This window comes from Bactrocera oleae, chromosome 3 (assembly GCF_042242935.1).
Source record: "Bactrocera oleae isolate idBacOlea1 chromosome 3, idBacOlea1, whole genome shotgun sequence".
In the NCBI taxonomy this organism is placed as follows: domain Eukaryota; kingdom Metazoa; phylum Arthropoda; class Insecta; order Diptera; family Tephritidae; genus Bactrocera; species Bactrocera oleae.
The window spans coordinates 5742169-5763141 of record NC_091537.1 but is presented as its reverse complement, the minus strand read 5'-3'; the positions used below and the strand labels follow the sequence as shown (position 1 = coordinate 5763141).

The window sequence follows — 20973 nt, the reverse complement described above, 5'->3', positions numbered from 1 at the left end:
AAATGCTATGAATATATGAGGCTTTTGGGTATTTTTTTTGGACAATAGAAAATCGGGCTTAGTTATCTAACATTTTTAGGCTTTGCGTGTTTTGAGTTCGCGTCTTATTTTATATAATATATTGCCAAAAAAAGAACTGTTTTCAGTACGCACAAGCTAGCTAATAAGTGTCATTAGCAAAAATACTTAATTAACAAATTCTTAAAATATTTGGTCTATTTGCCCAATTCCGCGCTGCTCTTTAGGCAGAGATGGGACTCCATTTAATTAAAACAAAATTTCCAACAAAATTAAAGCGTGAAAATTTCGAGCATAAATTTCTTAAACTTTCAGCCGCCTACTCACCAGCGCGCAACCACAAGCGGCATTTATATTTTATGCTTATGCAAATGCGGCTGAAAATGTTTCATTGGGAAATTATGCGCACCCATATAGATACATATATAGTATATATAATATATACCAATGATATATATATATAGTAATATATGTGTTTGTGTGTGCGCTTTCGGTTGAAAAATATTTAAACGTATATTTTAACGCATCGTTTAAAGTATTTTAGCGCGCTGTTTATGGCATTGTTAAATTAAATTTGCACTTCAATATGATATCTGTGTGTTGTTGTAATCTTTTGACGTTATCCTTTTGCAGTCATTTCACTGCCGCCTGCCACAAAATGCTGCTGATCGCTCCCAAATGATGTGCAACAGTGTCATTGCCACTGACATTACGCGCGCCACGGCCGTTGCTGCTGCTGCTCCCACCGCTACTGCTTGCGCTGCCACAACGATAACTGCTACTAACACTGCCAACAACAGCAACTATAAGAAAAATAATAAAAATATTAAAAATAAAAATAACAACGACGCACACAACAACAACAGCAAGAACCACAAGTGCCAGTTCACATGAGCCGAGTGTGTTGGACTGCGGAACGCAATAACGTAGAGCGCGCGGCGCGCAACGTCCAAGTTTTTGCAACAACTCCCACGACAACAATAAAAAGAGAAGAGTGATAGCGCGCGGCGGCACCACACAGCGCAATCCCTGTCGTATACAAAGTTATTATTATTTTCGGGTTTACTTGCGGAATTTGTTGTTGGGTTTTTGTTGTTGCACGCTGTTGCGTTAGTTTTTGTTTGTTTATTTGCGCGACATTGTGTTTGGTCGGTGTTGAAGCGCCGCGTATAAAATGAAAATCAACTGTTCATGTGATTGCAATTGCAGCGACCGCGCCTCGTGCAGCACCAACATCACCGATCGCCGTCCGAGCGATATAATGGCCAATGGTGATTGCTATCGCCGATTGTCGAATTCATCGTCCGCATTGTACGGCAGTTGTCCACAGCTAACGCAGCATTGCGATTTAATACAGCAACAACAACAACAACCACATTGTCCACACATCAGCGCAAGCGAACAAGTAGCGCAACAAGCGAAACAGCATTATCATTCGACACATCAGCAAACACGTCAATACTCGAGTTTAGTACGTACCCGCCCGTCGCGTAGTCCAGTGCTTTGCCAACATTGTGCCGTGTGACGAAGGAATAATCAAGCCTGCACACATCCCGATAGGTCCACAGTCACTTGCGCGCTTACATTCACGGCAGCGCGCAAACCGAAGCATAGCTCCAAAGTCACAAAGGAGGCGAATACCGTAGACGCGGCAACAGCAGCAGCGACGTCGACGATAGCAAAAAACGCGTCTGCCGCGAAATCAACTTCTTTGGCGTTTGTGTCCTACAAACCGACAACACTCACACCGAAAATCAACAGAGCGCAACAATTGCAAGAGGAATTTACATCGTCCATTGCCACACCGGCCGTGACCGCGACGCGTTACTTGTGTCAACGCTGTAGATACAACAATCAACCAATCACTTGGTGGGTCTCTTGCCCGCGCCTCTCCAATTTGGGCTCGAGTCTGAGTCTGCAACAAAGCACCGCTGCCGCAACGGAGCCACAACAACTACAACAGCAAGCAAAAATTCCAGCGCCGACAACACAAGCAATACCACTGGCGCGCGTCGCCGGCAGCAACTACGATTATCAGCAACAACAACAACAACAGCGTCCTTTACCCGCGCCACCAATAAGCAACGCAACGCGCGAAGACCCGCCCACGCCAAGTGACAGCAACAGCAGCAGCAACATGGCTACCACAGCCACCGCAAAGAAGACCGTCACGCGCCAACAACTCTATGGTTCCAATCGTTGTCTGCGGCAGCAATCAAGTGTCCATTATCCACTCGATCATGGCGGAATGCAGCCGACACATGTTGGTGGTGCCAGCGGCAGCACGCTGAAACGTCAGCCATGCGCGCTCTCGCATTCGCGTTCCATTACCGCGCTACAAAATATGGATCTCTATGGCAGCTATGCAACATTGCCATCGTCAGCAGCCGCCGCACCGTTGGACACACCACAACGCGCGTACTGTGCGCGTCATTTGCCGTCTGCTGGTGGTGGTGGTGTTGGTGCGGGTGTGAGTGGCAGTCACACTTGGCACCCGAGTCAGTATGCCGCAGCGACACCTTGCTGTCATCTATACAATGCCAACCAGGCAACTGCGGCGCCTACATGCATGTATGCTGGCAGTGGGATGGGCCACACATGCCAGCAGCAAGCGCCTCCAACGCACCCACATCAACAGCAACAACAGTATCCACGCGCTGCGCTACTGCATGACAGTCATAAACCTTTGGTGCCCAACGGCTGTTATTTCGGTGAGTTAGCGCAACAATGATGGATTACTGTTGGGGTTAATAAATTTCATGCGCGCGTTTTGCTTTGTTTTCTTTCACTTTGCCGCTGCAGGCCATGAACACACCACACATTTGACCGATGAGGAGGATTCGGCATTTCCGGGTTTCCATGATCGTGAATTTCACATGCTGCACCGAAATATACCGGCCTTGCGGCGTACCGGTGTTGACACGGCAGGAATTAGACAGGTAAGTTTAAGGATTAGGCTTTAGGGATTTACAATAATTTTTTGATAGAATGTAACTGTTTCGGCGATTTTTAAAACGAAAGTTTTATCCTTGCATAAAAATTCGAATTTTTGTCTAAATATTTTTAAATGGCGAAGGATGGTGCCCTCTATTGCCAGCGCATTTTTCATAACAAATTAATATCGCTATAATCCGTAGACTCACTATCTTCAAACATAAATACTAACTACTAATTATGTAAATATCTTCTTGTTTTGGCGCCAGGCGGCTCTGTACTCAAATATCTACCTTTCTATCTACAACTCAACTTCTTGTTATACTATCAAGAAACTTTAGGAAGTTTACTTAGAAGCCTGAAGATTGCTACATCGTTTAATCTGTGTCATTTCTTTTCTCCGTATATTTTTGATATTATCCGTGGCAACGGCACTGATTGATATCTCTTTCTTTAAGATTTTTTAGTTGGACGCCTGGTATCTACACATAGCGTTCTATTCAGTTTCTCTGATATGGAATTGGTTGATTTTATAATGTCGCTCAAGTCTGACTAACCCGTCTGACTGCTATACATTTTTTAGAAAGCATAAAGATTACTACATTTTTATCGATTTGTGTAACATTGCATAAAGCAACATTTAGGTCTGTGATTCAATGAGTCAGCAGTGTTCCCACCCATAAAATTTAGTCATAGAAGTAATAATGAGAAAGTTGGGTTAGGTTAACGTCAACATAACGACTTTAAAATATCTCTTTCTACTATAGTATTTCTATCCGGATGGCGGCTGGGGTTGGATCATATGTGGCATAGCCTTTTTGGTGCATATACTAACTACAGGTTTACAGCTGTCAAGCGGTCTATTACTCTTCTATGCCATAGAACATCTGAGAGACTCCAACGGCATTGGTGAGGCTCGGATTTAGTATTACAACATATAAATTTGACTACTACTTTTTTCTGCTGCAGAGTGGGTCGGTGCTTTAAACTGGTCAATTTCTATGTTACTATCACCGTTTGTGATCACATTTTGTCGAAAGAAATCGACGCGACTGATGGCAGTGGTCGGTGGTCTAGTGCTACCGTTAGGCATACTATTTACCTCCTTCGCAACGGAGTTGGGGCAAATATTTTTTAGTTATGGTAAGTGTTTATAAAGAAAAGTGTCTCCACCCAAGAAGCATTAAATTTTACAAATATCCCTTCAGCCAAGAATACATATTACGTTAAATATATAACACCCAAATCTTTTTACGCCTTTTAGGTATTGTTTTTGGTGTTGCGGTGGCCATGGTTCGTGAATCGTCCACAATAATGTTAGGAAATTATTTTAAGCGACGTAGGCAATTTGTCGAAATGGTCGCTATGTCTGGCGAAGGCGTGGGCATATCGATTTTCTCTGTGATACTGCGGGAGGGTGTTGGGTAAGTACTTTCTTCACTTAAGCAAATAGCCTAGTTTAGAACTGCGATTGAACACATAGCGCAACAGCGAAGGAAGTAAGAGCCCACTATGTGCTCAGCATAAAGTGATCTTCAAAAAAAGAAAATAAAATAATAAATCTCTACTTTCAGCAATGCTGGTTGGCGTGTTGGTCTCCAAATTGTTGCCGGCCTTGTAGCGGTTAGTTTCTTTATGGGTTTATTATATAGACCCGCATCACTATATCATCCTCAAAGGCGCGCCATACAACATTTGAAAAACCAGAGAAAAAAGGTTTATTTTACATATCTTCGAATTTATTTTATTTTAAATAATACTTTTATATGAAAATCCATTCTTCACAGATGCATGAGAACAAATCAAGAGCTGTGGTCACAACAGAACAGAAAACAGTCCGTTATTTATTTATCGACATATCACCCTTTAAATCAACTAATGTGAAAATACTACTCGTATCAGCTGCTGTGGCGGCGTTAGGGATTTACACGCCTATGATCTCAATGGTAAATTTTTAAAGAATATTTTATATTATGACGAATTTGGTTGTGGGAGACGAAATTACTAAATGTGAACTAAAGAACCGATCTAAATTTTATTTAAGTAGCCGCAAGTGACATCCACACATAGTTTTTTGCGTGATTTCCTCATATGATATTATAAAACTTGGATGAGAATATAACACCCTTTTACCTTTCAAGAACCCTAAGACCCATCATGATAGCCGCTCATCTGAGACTATATCGTTTGGTACTGAGTATATACTTTCTAAACAATTTTTCTCGAATATTTTTCGAAGAAACCCTGCGCCCTTATGTTTTATGGAGTTTTTTGAAAGTTTTGAACTTATTATGAGTTCATTTGTTTTTACCTATTTTATTATGTAACAATTATGGTATTATATCTGAGAGACATACTAAATTCAAATCGTTTAATCAAGTTTATTGTCCTCGGGATGTTAGTAAAATATTTTGAGAATTAGAGATGTACGTTTTCTGTTATAACGAAATAGGCGTTTAGAAATCTCGAGGCTCTAGCGAAAGACCTTGCAGAAATGCCCAAAAAAAGTAGTTTGCAATATTTAGTATTTGAATTTTAGAAAACTTTAAAGTTTGAACCGTTAAGTTTGCATTTTTAATTATATAAAGTGAACCTCATTATTATTCTCTATAACTTTAATTTTGCATTCTTCCAGACCTTGACTGTCGCCAAGGAGGGCCCCGATATAGAAGACTTAGTACTGCTACAGACTTTTTTAGGCGTCTCTACCACAATCGGCGTATTTATAGCCGGTACAATATTGCGTAAGACTTTTAGAATAGGTAGCTTCTTAATAACCTCACAAATTGTGTCTCAGGTAAGACGGAATAGTCAAAAAAAAAAACTCGAAAAATTATTTATAAAATAACATTTTTCTACTTCACAGGTATTTATTGCGTTGGTAGCGATTTCGATATTGAGCCTGTCCTTCGTCGTAAGTTTTCGTTGGTTTTGTATACTCGGCTGGATGTACGGCATTGGTTTCGGCGGATTCCGTTATGCCTTTAAAATACTAACACTGGACCGAGTTAAGGTGAAACAGTTCTCAAAGGCATGGGGTGAGTATAAAAAATATATTGTAGAATATGGCTTTAGATATTTTTATCGTTAAATATTGCTATTTGCAGGGCTCATCAAAGGCGCCGAATCCCTACCGGTGCTCATTAGCATACCGCTGACCAGTTTCCTGAACGATTACTCACTAAATTATGGACGCGCTGGTTATTTCATTTGCTCAGCAGCCGCTGCTATTGGCGGTATCATAATATTCTTCATGACTTACACAACCGTGGAGCAGGAGATCAGCAGTCAGGGCAATAATAAGAAGCATGGCAATGGCGCTATACCGACGCTACGTCCTTTTCCACAATACTGCAAACTACATGGCTTTCATGAGCCCGTGGTGGACTTTAATGTCTATAATGGCTGTGATTATCCCGCGCCCGATTTACTAATGAGTCGCAGTTGTGTGAGCCTGAATCAAGTGGATTTCGAGAATCTCTGTCGCAATAATGCCTACTGTGATCGCTGGCGTATGCCAAGCGTGCACAAATTGCAAAACTGTGCGGTACACGGTGCGGCTGCGGCACGAGGTCGTGGCCATATGGCGGACATGAGTCGACCGCATAGTCCACACTATGACATTGAGCAGGGTTATGCGAGCATGGGACGCAGCATGGGCAAGCGACTGCAGAAGAGCTTGTCCTTCATACAAAATCCTTACTGTTGTAATGGACAATGGTATTGCAATTGCCATGACAACTATCAGTGGGCGCAGACATCACCAAGGTGAGGTTTTTTCTTTTTTAATTTGAGTAGATTTGTGTTAATAAATCTACATAGAAATATGTTAGAGGCATAAAATTGTGTCTTGGTAATTATGGGATAGTGATAAATGTTATAATGTTGGGCACCTTCTCAATTTTAAGCTTCGAAATGAACAAAGCAGAGCACTATTAGGCCTTTTTCTTAGAACACTACACTTATGATCTCAACAGTTTGCTGAACTTTATGATAAATTATGAAAGATATAGAGACAGATTTTTGTATATGTAATATCCAAGATTTTTGGAAGATTTTCTTCCTAAACTGGTCGCAAACATTCCTCTCGTTCATTTTTACTAGATAAAGCGGATCTAAATACAATGTACTGATTGCGAGATCAGTACTTATCTTACTATAGATTTTAGTCATTCTCTTATCTCGTTGATTACTAGCAAATAGGTTACCATTATTATCCACAATATTCGACACAAAATACTGTTGAAATCGGTCCAAAGTTTTCGAAAGCCTATTTCGTTGATATCGTTCTTGTAATGATAGAAAAAAGTGGCCAAACAAGTTTGAGGAATGTTGTTCAATTGACGGTCCTTGGCTGGCTAAAAACCCAAATCTGTTCTAATTATATAAACCCAAACCGTCATGGAAATGGTGGTACATGAATATAATTTTCCTCAAATTAAATAAGCCAGGTTGAATTTAGAGTGATGTGATAAAAGAAATATATGCATTAGGGCAACCACTTATTCAGCTATTTATTAGGTCTGATGAATTTACTATATAACTCGGACAATTTACGAAGCTTCTTCGATATATAAGACACAACAAAAAACAAACCAGTTCCCACTTTCAAGTTTAATTTCACTTTAACTCCAATCTAACAATTTGCAACATAAAACTAATCGAAATTCCCTCAAACTTATTCCATCCACAGATCGCATATACATCAACCGTTACTGTGCACCTGCAATCAGGGCTCCACAAATTATTTGCAAAACTCGCGTAGTCGTAGTGTTCCTGAAGGTCTCTCCACCATCGGCAATCAGCTGTGCAGATGCAAGACAATGGCAACCCCAGCAGCGACGACGACATCGCGTCTCGGTTCTTCCACTGCCTTATCACGTGAAGTTATCTACTTGCCGCGTCATGATCACGACTACGACTTCACGTGTCGGCATCATCAAAGGGGCGTTGGCGCAGCAGCGGCCACAGCAACGGCGGCGGCAGTCGCCGCTATACACGGTGCCGCTACAACACCGCGCTACCGCCATCGACGCTCACAATCGCTCTCCAAACCACTACAATATGTTGAACAGATAACGACATCAGTGTAGGTGAATAATTAATAATTAATAAGCGTTAGATAGAAGAAAGGCACTTACTGCAATAACTGATAATAGGCAAAGGTTCAAGGCTATTGAGACGATGCACAAGCGTTGAAAATGTTTTCTTAGAAGATTCGTGGTTTATTTGAAAACATATAATATGTAAGCCGTAAGAATTCAAAGGAAGGAAAGTAATTGAGAGATCGTGAATACCAATAACCGAACGGAATGTTAAGCTCATTTACTAAGCTAGAGGTTATATTGTCCAAAACTTTTTGTGTTAAGTTTAGAACGCTTGTATATACTCGATGTCGCTTATTCTCCGGAATCTTCTACACCAATACTATCCTTTTGGAGTTTTGTTTTCGAGTTTAGTAAATTTGATTCATCAGAGTCTAAAAAATAGTGCTTATATCCGAAAATTTCGTTTTTGAAATGTAAGGAGATCTAAAGATTTACATCTGGTTGCGACTTCTTGGAGATTGAACAAATTACTGAAGGCTTTGGAAGCCAGACCTAATGGGGAATTTTCACGTTTGAGCGAAAAAAGCTCAACAACAAAATCAGTTACCGCTTCTAAAGCAATGCTGTATATGTTTTCTAAATGTTTTTAAGCAAAAAAAAAAAATAATAATAATATGTCGTTTACTTTTTGTTACCACTGTATCTGTCCAGACACGTGCATTGTCGACAATGGCCTTGAAGGTAGCAGATAAAAGATGTGCATTGTAAAAAATAAAAATAAAAAATTCTAAACTTTTAAGCGAAGCATGAAAACAAAAAGTATTCAAGAAAAGCTCGCGGTCTACATACTAACAGGTACAGACAGTATATATAAGCATGAGTGCATGTTTAAAGAAGATCTGATTCACGAATGTATTTACACTTCTAGTCTCTTAGAAACTATAATTTCACTTTTTCTCAACAAAATAAAATATAAAGAAAAATGTTGCTAATGTAATTTTATATAACAAAATACATACATACATAAATATATACTTCTAAACATACATATATACATACGAGTACACATATAAGTGAGGAAAAAACTAAAATTTGCAAGAGAGCATAAAAAATTCTACAAACTACAGAAATAAAAATAAAAAATTTAAATACAAAAATGTATAAATAGTTATGTACTTACATACACTTATATACATACTTACTTATACATACATACATACCTATATATAGGAGCAATGTACTTTTCGAGTATTATTAATAATGCATTAGCATTTGAATAGTCAATCAACTAATGGAGAACAAGTGAGAGCAAAACTTTTACAACTACATTTTATACCTTCACCATTACTACCAACAAAAACAACAACCGTAACAAAAACGAAAAACAACACCACCACAACCCGTCACATCACTCAACCCCACTTAGAGCCTAGTACCCTAATGCCCCTAAGGAGTTTGAAAGCTTTATCTCAATAGTTTGTATGTATTTAGTAGATAAATTAAAGATTAAAGATTAAAAATTAAACATTTAAAGAAATAACTTAAAGCATAAAACTAAATAAATTAGATACGAAAATTTAGAAATATGTTCTGGCAACTCGTAAATTATGAATGAATGAAGCGAGCAATTAAATCAATGTTGTATGTGTATGTGTGTGTAGTTGTAGTATAAATATTTAAGTATTGGTTTTAGTCAATTTAGTTGTAATTAGGAAAATGTATTAGTGTATGTGTGTGTGGTTTCAGTTGTGTGATTAAGCTGTGTTTTCAAAGTGTAGTAGAAATACTTATAAAATCAACAACATTACAACAACAATAAGTTTGCATTAAGTTCAACGGGAAGCCAATTACACACAGCGCCACAAACTAACTGCTGAGCGCAAATAAAGCCAACAAATATTAGCATATACAGTGGAGGCCAACAATATGCGTACGAAGTATATGCTTGTCAGAAATTTAAAACTTTTGTGCTCAATTGACATTTTGCTGATAATAATTTATGGAAGAAAACTTTTTTATCATTTATAAAATTTTATTTAAATTAGAAACATTTAAAAAAAATTACGAAAAAATTGACAATTTAAATAGTATACGTATACTAAATAAGCAGAAAAACATTATGCCAACAGAATTAAAAAAAAAAAATTTTTGAATAAAAAAAAATTTTTAAATCAAAAAAAAATTTATTTTCAAATATATTTATTTTTATATGATTTATCTAAAATTATTGATTTTTAGCTAAAACAGTTTTAACGCCTACCACATTAAAAATTTTGCTACAAAAATAATTTACAAAAATATTGTTGCGTTATTTATTACTTAAATATTATTATTACATTAAAATAAATTTTTCGTCCCAAATTTTGTTTGTGATTAAAAAAATATGATTTTGCATATTTACACAAATATTTTACCATATCTTTCTTAAGTTTGAAATTATTAAAGAACATTTTTAAAGTAATCACAAAAAATTAAATATGCATAAAAAGATTTAAAAAAGAATGTTTAAACATTTTTTGAGCTTTTGATCTTCATAAATGTCACGATAAATTCTCAAAAATATCAGTTGAACTAGTTTAATGCGCCACTGTTTGTAAAGTTTGTGTTGTCCAATGCTGTGACGCTTTTACTAAAATCATGTTACGCATACGCCCTGTAGGCCACATATGGTAAATACTTGAACTTGAGTGTGTGTATGTTTGGCGACTTGTAGAGATATTTCTAATAAATAGCAAAGGCGAATAGTGAAATATCGTAGATCATTGAGTAATGTGCGCAAAGGGTAATGAATTGAAGCGCCCAAAATGTATGTATATGTGTGTGTGTGTTCGTGTGGATTAGTAAACCGCAATTACAAACAATTGCACACATTTACCTGCATAAACGTGCATTTGAAGGCGTCAGCTGATGGCCAAAGCGGCCACAAAAGCACTTAACACACATCACTTGTGTCGATTACCTGTGCGTCACTCGCAATTGCGCTTGTGTATATGTGTGTGTGCAGTTGCTTTGCGGTTTAGTGTATGTAAGTGCGCGTTTCGGTGTTTTTGTGGCTAACTGTGTGTGTGTGCGCGCTGGTATTTGTGCAATTTAACTGTTAAATTCATGCAATTCATAAAATTACGAACAACAACAAATATGAATACATACATACAGACATACACATGTATACATATATTGTACAATACTCTCGTTTGGCTACCTAAGCTAAACACTGTTGTGGGAATGAGCCTTATTTTAGATAACAATATACATGCATACTCATAACACTTAAGTATACGCGCGTGCATTACTTACTAAACGCACATGCATATATCCATACATACATATATGTATATGTACACTTGTATTACGGAAATTTTATATAAAATGTGTTCATAGCTAAAAATCATGTCCAAGTAAAAGCATTACAACCGTAATTTGCAGCCGGCTGATACTAAAATACATACATACAAACTTAAATATAAATATATACATACATATATACATATATCTAAGTAGAAGCATACGCTTATATGTGTGCGTATGTAAGCAAAGTGATTTCGGTCAAATGAAATTCGTAATTGTATATAATAAATTAAGGTAAACAAACAAATTGTGTGCAATGCCAAATGTAAATCGAGTGACGGACACGCTTGACTATGCATAAGTCTATTTGTATGTGTTTGTGTGTGTATGTGCCAATGTGAGGAGACTAAAAGGTAACTGAATGGACAGCACAAAAAATGTAGTAAGTCAATGATGAAAATGGTGAGGCTCGAATTTAAGCGGTGTTAAATGGATTTGAAACACACATACATGCATACAAACACATTTACATAGATATATGCATATAAATATGCATACATGCATACTTTTGTAAACAAGCTTGTGTTATATACCCAACGGAAATAGAATTGATTGGATTGGAGTACATTTAAATTTTGAACCTTTTTGTTTGAAAATTAAATACAACCTTTAAATTTCACTTGTTTGATAAAAGAATTTGTAGCTATTCTCAAATGATTTATATAATAGCCTTGGTAACTTAAGCTTGCTATTTCTAAAATTATGGCTCAATCTAACGGACTCCCATGTGTGATTTACTAGCATTCAGTACGTTCAAGTGGTAATAATATAATATCTTACCTCTCTCACTGCTGAGTGACGTCGGTTGATATAAAGTTTCTTCAAGTTATAGCAGAATTTTCAAGCGAAATTTTAACTGTGTCTATAGTTAGCTTCGGCTGCACAGAAGCTACCATACCCTTCACACGTTCATTAGTAGCATAAAAATGTATAGAAAGATCTTTATCTTGATTTTGATCGATCAGTTTGTATGTCAGCTATGTGCTATTGTGATTTGATCTAAGCAATTTGTTCGAGGATTATAGCGGCAGTAACTTGTGTCCATTTTCGTGAAGAAATTTCACCAATTAAAAAAGTTTTTTTTACAAGCACTTGATTTTAACCGATTAGTTGAACGACAGCTATATTCTATATTGGTTAGATATCGGCGATTCTGAAATGACAGCATCACTTTTGGCAGAAAAGGTTGTGTGCAAAATTTCTGATCGATATCTCATTTACATACATATATATTTTATAGGGTCTCCGACGTTCAGGGTTGTTAAAAACTTCGTAGAAAAAGTTTGTATGCCCTGGTCAGGGTATAAAAAAGCGCTGGGTTTAGAACTTCCACAATTTTCTCGAAAAACCAAATAAAATTCGTTTACACAATATAACTCTCTAGAGATATATCGAAGTTTTATATCGAGCGAAATGACTGCCCACATAAAATATGCAATAAAATTAATAGCAACACGGAGCTTTCCCGTGTGCTCTCGTATCAATTAATCAATATACTAGCATTGAAAGAGCTGTTCAGCTTGACAGGTTTATATTAAATCGCTTAGATGAATATTGAAGAAGTGTTGGGAATTCAGGTGACATGTTAAGGGTCCAAATTGTTGCGTGTGGCCTTGAATTTCGATATGATTCATAGTATATATAATGCTGTTTCGTGCCCTAACTAACTTGTTTTTATAGCTAGGTGCGATTAGCGATTAAGAAGTTCGATGTTAATTAGATATCTGGAACAATTTTATACGCTAGTAATATAAAAATGTTTTCAAAATTCAGTCAAAAGATATTTTAGGCCATAAATAAGAATAACACTTTGCTAGAATATTACAAAGCTTCGCTCTATGACATATTGAATGGTTGCCAGAAGTTTGGGTTCGTTAGAAAAATAGATAACAAGCTATTTGAGAAAAGCTTATAAGAAACTTAAAAGCTTTACGTTCTATTGCTATACTCTTTCCCTTTATGCATGTTGTTTGGCAACCTAATTGAGAGCATTGTTATTATATGCAGAGGTAATGTGAATTGACAGCTGAGTGCTTGAATTCCACACCAACTTTTTTGAATAAGTTTTCCTCGAGCGTTCGTCCAGTTTTGAAGCTTCAAAGTAAAAACATATTAGAAAGAGGAACACTTAGTTAAAAATAATTTTTTTTTTTTCAGAATGATAAAATATATGTTCTTCTCTGCCATTTAGTCATACATATATTGACCATATTTGGTTTAAGAGCTTTATTATCGAAGCTTTTCGAAAGAAACCAACTTGAAATTCATTTTCGTGGCAAATTAAAAAATCGAAACTAAAACAATATTTCAAATCCACAAAAACTCTTTAATGTATATTTCATTCTATTTCAACTGTTAGTCACACTTACCGTAAAAACACAAAACAACAACAACACAAAGTACATACTATAAAAACACATACATACAAGCTGTCCGTCGCACTGCACCCAATTTTGTATTTGTAATTGTAAATAATCAACTCCTAGTAGTTTAGCACAAGTCTCTCTAAATCTCTCGAAAATCTCCAAATCATAAGTACTTAAAATATTGAAATTTAAAATTCTTCTTTAATAACCTACATACATATACATATACCATACATACAACTACATGTGCACATAACAAATATGAAAGAAGACGAGTGTAAATGCCTAAAAGAATATGGTAAATTGTGAAAAATATTGATATTACATACATACATATGTACTCACACCACTATCCCCACCATCACCACCAATCACTACAACTACAACTACAAAATAACCCTTACAAAATTGTAATTAAACGAATTTGTAACTTTTTAAATGTCAACACACACGAAATGAAAACGAAAACAAAATGAAAAAAAAAATTTAAAAAAAAAAACTAAAAAAAATTGTTTGTAAAGCTCCTTTGTTGAAGTATTCGATGCATGCAGTTCATATGGAAAACTATTAATAATAATATAAATGAATTCAAATACATACATCTTTTTCAAAAGTCTAGTAAAAACAACTGAGTTTGAAATTTTCATTTAAAATTGATGGATTATAAACACTTTTAAGGTAAGTGAACTTTGTACAAATAGTTAGTAGTGTGGTTAAAAAATGACAATTAAACTGGTTAAAAAATTCATAACTGAATTGGGTTTAAAAAATGCTATGAAACAATTTTTTTAATTTTTATGCAACAGCTGTTTTAATTTCATGTAAAACCATAAAAAACACGCAGCTGCGCCGCAGCTATAATACCCTTCACAAATAAAAAAGTTAAAAATTACCAAAACTTAATTTTGAGCGGTCACTTGTATGACAGCTATATCCTAGTTGTATACTCGTCCAATCTAAGCAATTTGTTTGAAGATTGTAGCGTTGACTTGGACAATAAGCCATGCCGAAATTCATGCAGATACCTCGTTAAAATAAAAACGAGTCTTCAGTACAGAAATTTGATTATGATCGCTCAGTTTGTGTGGCAGCTATACCGTCTAATGGTCCGATATCGGCGGTTCCGATAAGTGAGCAGCTTCTTAAGAAGAAAGGGGTATGCGCGAAATTTCAGATCAATATCTCGAATACTGACACCGGAAAACTATTTATTTTTCACTGGTTCAAAAGCAGCGATTAAAGAACGTAATTTTAAATAAATTCTCAGTAGTATACATATGAGTACTTTAAACAAAATCAAGAAAAAACGTTAACTCCGGTTGTATCGACGCTATTATACCCTTCACAAATACAAATGATTTTTTACAAGAACTTCAATCGGTCAGTTTGTATATCAGCTATATAATCGGAACTGAAAAATTTCTCCAAAGCTTGCACTATTGATTCAGGCAATAACCCATGCCAAATTTCGTGAAGATATCTCGTCAAATGAAAAAATTTTCCCTACCAGCACTTGATACCGATCGTTCAGTTTGTGTGGCTATATGCTAGAGTGAGTCAATCTGAACAATTTCAGCAAACAGACAGACGGACAGGCAAACGGACATGGCTAAATCGACTTAGTTTGTCACGCTGCTTATTTATACTTGTATATATACTTTATAGGGTCCTGACTTTTCCTTTTGGGTGTTAGAAACATCATGGCAAACTTAATATACCCTGTTCAGTGTATAAATATGTGTGTTTCGGTGATTTTCCATTAAAGCTCTGGTTAAATCGACGGTAAATAAAGTATTACAAACTTTCCAAATTCGGCAAGAAAAAAAACTACTAATATTAACTCTTTGGGTTATCTGATGTCTCTTAAGATATTATTAAATATGGCTTTATAGTTCTACATATTAACTGCTGATATTTGATTTAAAATGCAAGCGAAGATTATATATTTTCATAGTAATATAACCAAATGCTTGATATATATGCAGGAATTGTAGGGAGACTATAAGTGAGGTCGTTCTTAAGGCTTTTGTTGGATATGAGTATAAAAACCCTTTATTTCCGAAAATATACCTCGCTTCATTCCCCATACAAACTGAAATTGTTGGCAGAACTACTCACTCATGCCAGTTAGTTCTATTTTTAGCGCACTCAGCCTTACGACTCATATACTATATATTACAATTACAATAAGTTATTATCAAACTTTTACTATATTTGTCTGCCGTTTAATAAATGCAAATATGAAAGGCAAATGTATACGAGCTTGTATAAACATTATGATACACAGTGAAATCATTAGCCCTGTGTAATGCCTATTTAAAGTATATCAATCAATCAAAAACATCAATCTTTTGTAAAACAACTTGTTAAGAACCGTAATACCACCAGACTTGAGGAGATATATAAATATGTGACGGCAAATATGCATGTAGAACATATGAACATATGTACCGTTATGGAAATTTATTTCTATACATTGCCTATATAAATTATATGTGAGTATGCTTGTGGTCTCAATATGCGCGTGAATGCTGTTTTCATTGAAGAGCATAAAGAACCTTAATCCGTTGAAAACACGCTGTTGAATGGTGCTACAAAAAAGGAATCAACATATGCAAAGTAATATACACGTCTGTGTAGTATATAATATAGTATCGGTATATATATACATGTATACATGAAATTATTTTCGATCATATTGTATAGAATAAATTGTATATACATAAACTACATATAGAATTTTGAAGGTATATATTAGCGAGTTTTTTTTTTTTTTTTGTAATACAGGTATATGGGTTTATGTATGTATGTAGATATGAACTATATACTGTTTATAAGGATGATTTAAGTCAGCTCGAAACCTACACCAATACAAACTTTTTCTATATATTTGTATAAGCTTCTTCTTATATATATAGCGCCCTTCTTTTAGATTTTATGCAACAAAAAAGTGGTTCCACTAGTTGCAAGCCGCCTACTGCTGAATAATATATCTCACATAAGAATAGTTTCAAAGTCGACAATTAGCGGAGGTTTGCTGTTGCCAGCAGAGGATGAGTTATAGCCTGGTTCGCAGACTAACAGTCAAGACTTTGATCAGGATATAACATATAGTACAGTCGTAAGCATTTAAATAATAATACTAGAGCTTTAAAGCATCTCTTTTAATTTACACGTCCCGAATCAGTCTCCGGCTGTATAATGCAAATAATAATATAAAACTGCTTGATGGACTTTCCACTGAAAAGTTGAATATCACGTAAAACGTTCTCATGAGGGTATTCTAGTCTAGAGACATGAATTTTAGGTAATTTTGAAGTAAAAAAAGGCAAACAATGTTTTGTACAATTAATTTTTTTATTAGTTATTTATTAATAATAAAAAAAATTTGTAATAAATGGCGACTGTTTGAAAATAAAAACGATTTTTTTTATTTTTTCGTTTGTTTCAAAAATAGTAAAAATTGAAATTTGTGGATGAGGCTAGTTCATACACGAGATAGGTCTATAAAGAAGATTTCCAGAAAATTTAAAGTAAATCGATCGAGTAGAACTCGAGAAATCGTGGGTATCGTTTTAAAAGTCTGGTCTCAGAAAAACGCATTTAAAGATTCGCGTAAAGTCTTTTGTTGGATTAGAGCCAGCCGAAACAGTTTGGAGGCAGGGTCAGTAAAATGCCTATATCTCCGAAAATAATTTAAATTTTCAAAATTCCTCTCGTTAACATATACTTAAATAGTTAAACTTTGAAAATATGAAAAAATCTAACTATTTTTGTTTTGAAATTCTACACTAGAATACCACATTGAAAAAATCAAAGCAGGTATAGGTAGTTAGGAAATAATAAGCTTTCTCGAGCTCGTGTGAAATGTTAATGAGGTAGAGCTTAATTTTAGATATCAGGAATCTTACAGGCCGCGATTCTTAGTGAAAAGACTATATGAAATTTAGTGTGGATATCTCTCATCAAGATAAAAGTTGTTCACTTGAGCGAGTGATCTGGAATCAGAATAATATATGCAGATGCCATATTGTAGCCTCCTCGTAAAACAACGTGCAGACGTCCGATTCACATATGCTTGCTGGGAAACTTGTGTTGGCATTACTTTGGCAGGTACACGAAATACCATGTGTGCATGTCTGCTCGCAGTGTCAAAACAGTTGTCATATGAACGTTTTACATGCTTGCACTTGTGTGTTGCGGCCCGCAAAAAAAAAACGTTGAACCTCAAAATGTCAAACACCGAAAAAATATAGTAGACGCATAGTTGGCGGAGTGGAACGAATGACGAATCGCAATAAAAGCAAGTGAGCAAAACACTCACAACGACAGAGCACGCACCTGGCTATGCGCTCAGTTACTGCGCTCAGTAACACTCATTTCTCCTGGATGCGGGAGAAATTGCATGGAAGTTGGCGCCAAATGTCGCCAAGTCGCTCACAGCGTAAGCATGCGCGCTCACGCATTTTACGCCGACAAATTGTACAATGTAAATGCTTAGCATACTTCCAGGCGTCCTGACTGCGTTCCTAACTGCTGTGAACCATATGTTTGTTATTATAGTTCCACGAAAAGTTAGCAGCTCGCGCGCGCTAAAATTCATGATTTTCGGATGAACGCACAAACGCTTGGCGAAAGCAGCTGTTTTGGGCACACACACACACACACATATGTATATATGTTATATCTGTACACACTTCATTGATTGCGCTGTTTATCTATGCTTTGTCGTCGCTTTGCTGCAAAACTCTTTTACGCTCTTTGTGCGCTGGCCGATGAACTCTGTCTGCGAAATGTTTCAACTCTGCCGCGGCGCTGCTATTTTTGGACACAGGATGCTATGCGTGCGTCTGCGCGTGTGTGTGTGCGCGTTAGAGTCTGCTGCTCGCCTCTGCTGTAAATGAAAGCGACTTTCATTTCTTTCAGTTCCAGCATCACCGTCATCCAGTGCAGTTCTGACTACTATCAACTAAGCGCGCACCTGCGTTTCCTTGCCCCTCACAAGGGCGTATTGACTTTTGTACAAAATATTTTTTCACACACACACACACATGCAACTTCAAGCGCATACATACACGCGACATATGCAAACACATTTAACTGATAAACGAAAAAAGCAAGTAAATACACATACACAGACAAGAAAACGGTAAAAAAATCTCAAAAAAAAACTCGAAATATTTGCAAAATATCAACATAACTGTAAAAAAGTGTCGTGAAAATGTTGCTGAAAGTGCGAAATACAGCGAAAAACTGCAAACTTCAAGCCGTCGCATACACATATACAAAACATAGCATACTTTCAGGTGCACGGTGACTTCAGTGTAAGTTGTGCGGATGAAGGAAAGTGGCAGAAAGTGCAAAACGCAATGAAAAGCGAAAAAGTAAAATCGAAATTTTCTAATTTTTCAATTTCCGAATTATGACTGCTGTTGTTGTTGTATTGTTGTAGGAACTTCGCACGTCGTACTGCAAATGGGTTTCATGTGTTTGCGTTGTTGTTGTTGTTGGTGTTTTTTCCTTGCTGGGGCCAAGAATATCGATTGGTGGCCTTGCATAAGTCCAGTTTAGCGAGCGTGAGCTGGCGATAGACACAGTAACACACATACATATATACGCACGAGTAAGCAGACCAGCGTCAGAGCAGCTTCTGGCACACACACACACACATACATACATACATAAAAGATTTGTGTAAAAATTTATTGCTGCTGACTGTTGGAATGTTTCGACAAACACATACACACATGAATTTATACATACATATATGTATCTATGTATGTGCATGTACAAATATTTGACGAAACGCGTTTCAACTGCTGCAGTGGAGAAGGGACAGAATTGGTTTAAATGCTGCGTTGCTGAATTTTCACAGATTTGCGGCATCAGCGGAAAATAGCAGCAGCAGCTAAAAGCAACAACAACAAATATGTAATATAACATTGCAACAACAACAAGACAAAAAGAAAATAAATAAAGATACAACTTGACAAAGGCTAAGCTGCAAATTACGGTAGCAACAACAAAAAATGGAAAGTGGCAAAATATAAGCAACAACAACAAGTAGCAGTCGCATACGCAGCAGAGTAGCGTAAATAAATAATGCTTGACGAGTGTGGCAAAAACAGCTGAAACAGCATTGAAGGAATTAATTAAATGAAAACATAATTTCAAGGTGGAATGGGCGCAGCATTTAGGCAAAATATATAAAAAGTGTAAATAAGCGCTTTCTATATGGCAGAAAAGAAAAGTTGACGAAGTGAAATTTGTAGAAAGCGTTAAAATTAAGTTGAAGCAAGTAGCTGAAGGCTGAGGAAATATGTTGCAAGAAAGTTAATTTTATATGGACGTATGTTGCCAAAACCTTAAACAAACTTCGGTCGCAGCGAAGCTACAATACCCTTCACCGGTGCATTTTTTGTACTTAATAGGGTATAAAATTATCTTTTTTTTTGATTTTGTATGACAGCTATGTGCTATAATGGACCAATCTGAACAATATGGGCAGATATTAAAGGTGTAAAGTTGATACCTTGTAAAATAAAACAGTTTTCCCTACAAAGACTTGAGTTGGATCGGTCAGTTTGTATGAAAACTGGTCGATATTTCAAAGACTGAGGAATTAATTCGCATTTATACAGATAGATAAACTGAGGGACATGCATAGAACGGCTCAGTTCGTCACGCTGTCATTTATATACTTTATAGGGTCTCTGACGTTCGTCTGATCTGATACAAATACTCGGATTTTGTCGTGCGTGTTTTTTCAAGTTTCTACTAAGTCTAATAAAAAGAAATCTATTACGCCATATTTTAGTCTGAAAGAAGCAATCACTCAGATATGGTCAGCTTTCGCCAATAGGAGACTTTTTCTCCATAAAGACAACGCCAGATGACACAGATCGATAGTGACCTGCCAGAAGCCTAGGATAGGTGATTTTTAGCATCCCTCTTATAGTTCGCACCTAACTTGAAGTGATAACTACCTGGTCCAGTCTGTGGCGAATGATTTGGCTAATCAAAAATCCCAAAAGAAGTTTGTAAAAATCGACTGTCCCAATTTTTCGTGAATAGTGACGAGGGTTTCTCTGAGAGTGGTATTATGGTATTACCTTTAAACTGACAACAAATTTTCGAACAAGGAACGGTGGATATCTGATCTAAATCGGAGCATCCTATTTTAACTAAATGAAACTTGATTTGGCAGAGATGTAAACGTCACAGGCGCTGTTCAGAACTTGGAATACTCAAAATAAGAA

At 36.3% G+C, this 20973-nt stretch overlaps 1 protein-coding gene across 1 annotated transcript; it reads left to right on the top strand.

Annotated features, from left to right (window-relative positions):
• Positions 1-657: 657 nt before the first annotated feature.
• On the top strand, positions 658-10024 carry LOC106620028 (uncharacterized). The gene is made up of 11 exons (XM_014238404.3): positions 658-2729; positions 2821-2957; positions 3720-3861; positions 3922-4095; positions 4217-4376; positions 4527-4668; positions 4740-4898; positions 5588-5749; positions 5819-5990; positions 6060-6720; positions 7646-10024. Exons 1-11 carry the CDS (start codon positions 2156-2158, stop codon positions 8043-8045), a joined length of 2883 nt encoding a protein of 960 aa, XP_014093879.3. The 5' UTR covers positions 658-2155; the 3' UTR covers positions 8046-10024.
• The last annotated feature ends 10949 nt before the right edge of the window (positions 10025-20973 follow it).

What these genes read in the sequence shown, in the direction of transcription:
- LOC106620028 (XM_014238404.3), top strand. Translation starts at nt 2,156, where the DNA reads ATGGCTACCACAGCCACCGCAAAGAAGACCGTCACGCGCCAACAACTC. An exon ending in GCAAATATTTTTTAGTTATG is followed by an intron (nt 4,096 to 4,216) that starts GTAAGTGTTTAT and finishes TACGCCTTTTAG; the next exon opens with GTATTGTTTTTGGTGTTGCG. An exon ending in TGAAAAACCAGAGAAAAAAG is followed by an intron (nt 4,669 to 4,739) that starts GTTTATTTTACA and finishes CATTCTTCACAG; the next exon opens with ATGCATGAGAACAAATCAAG.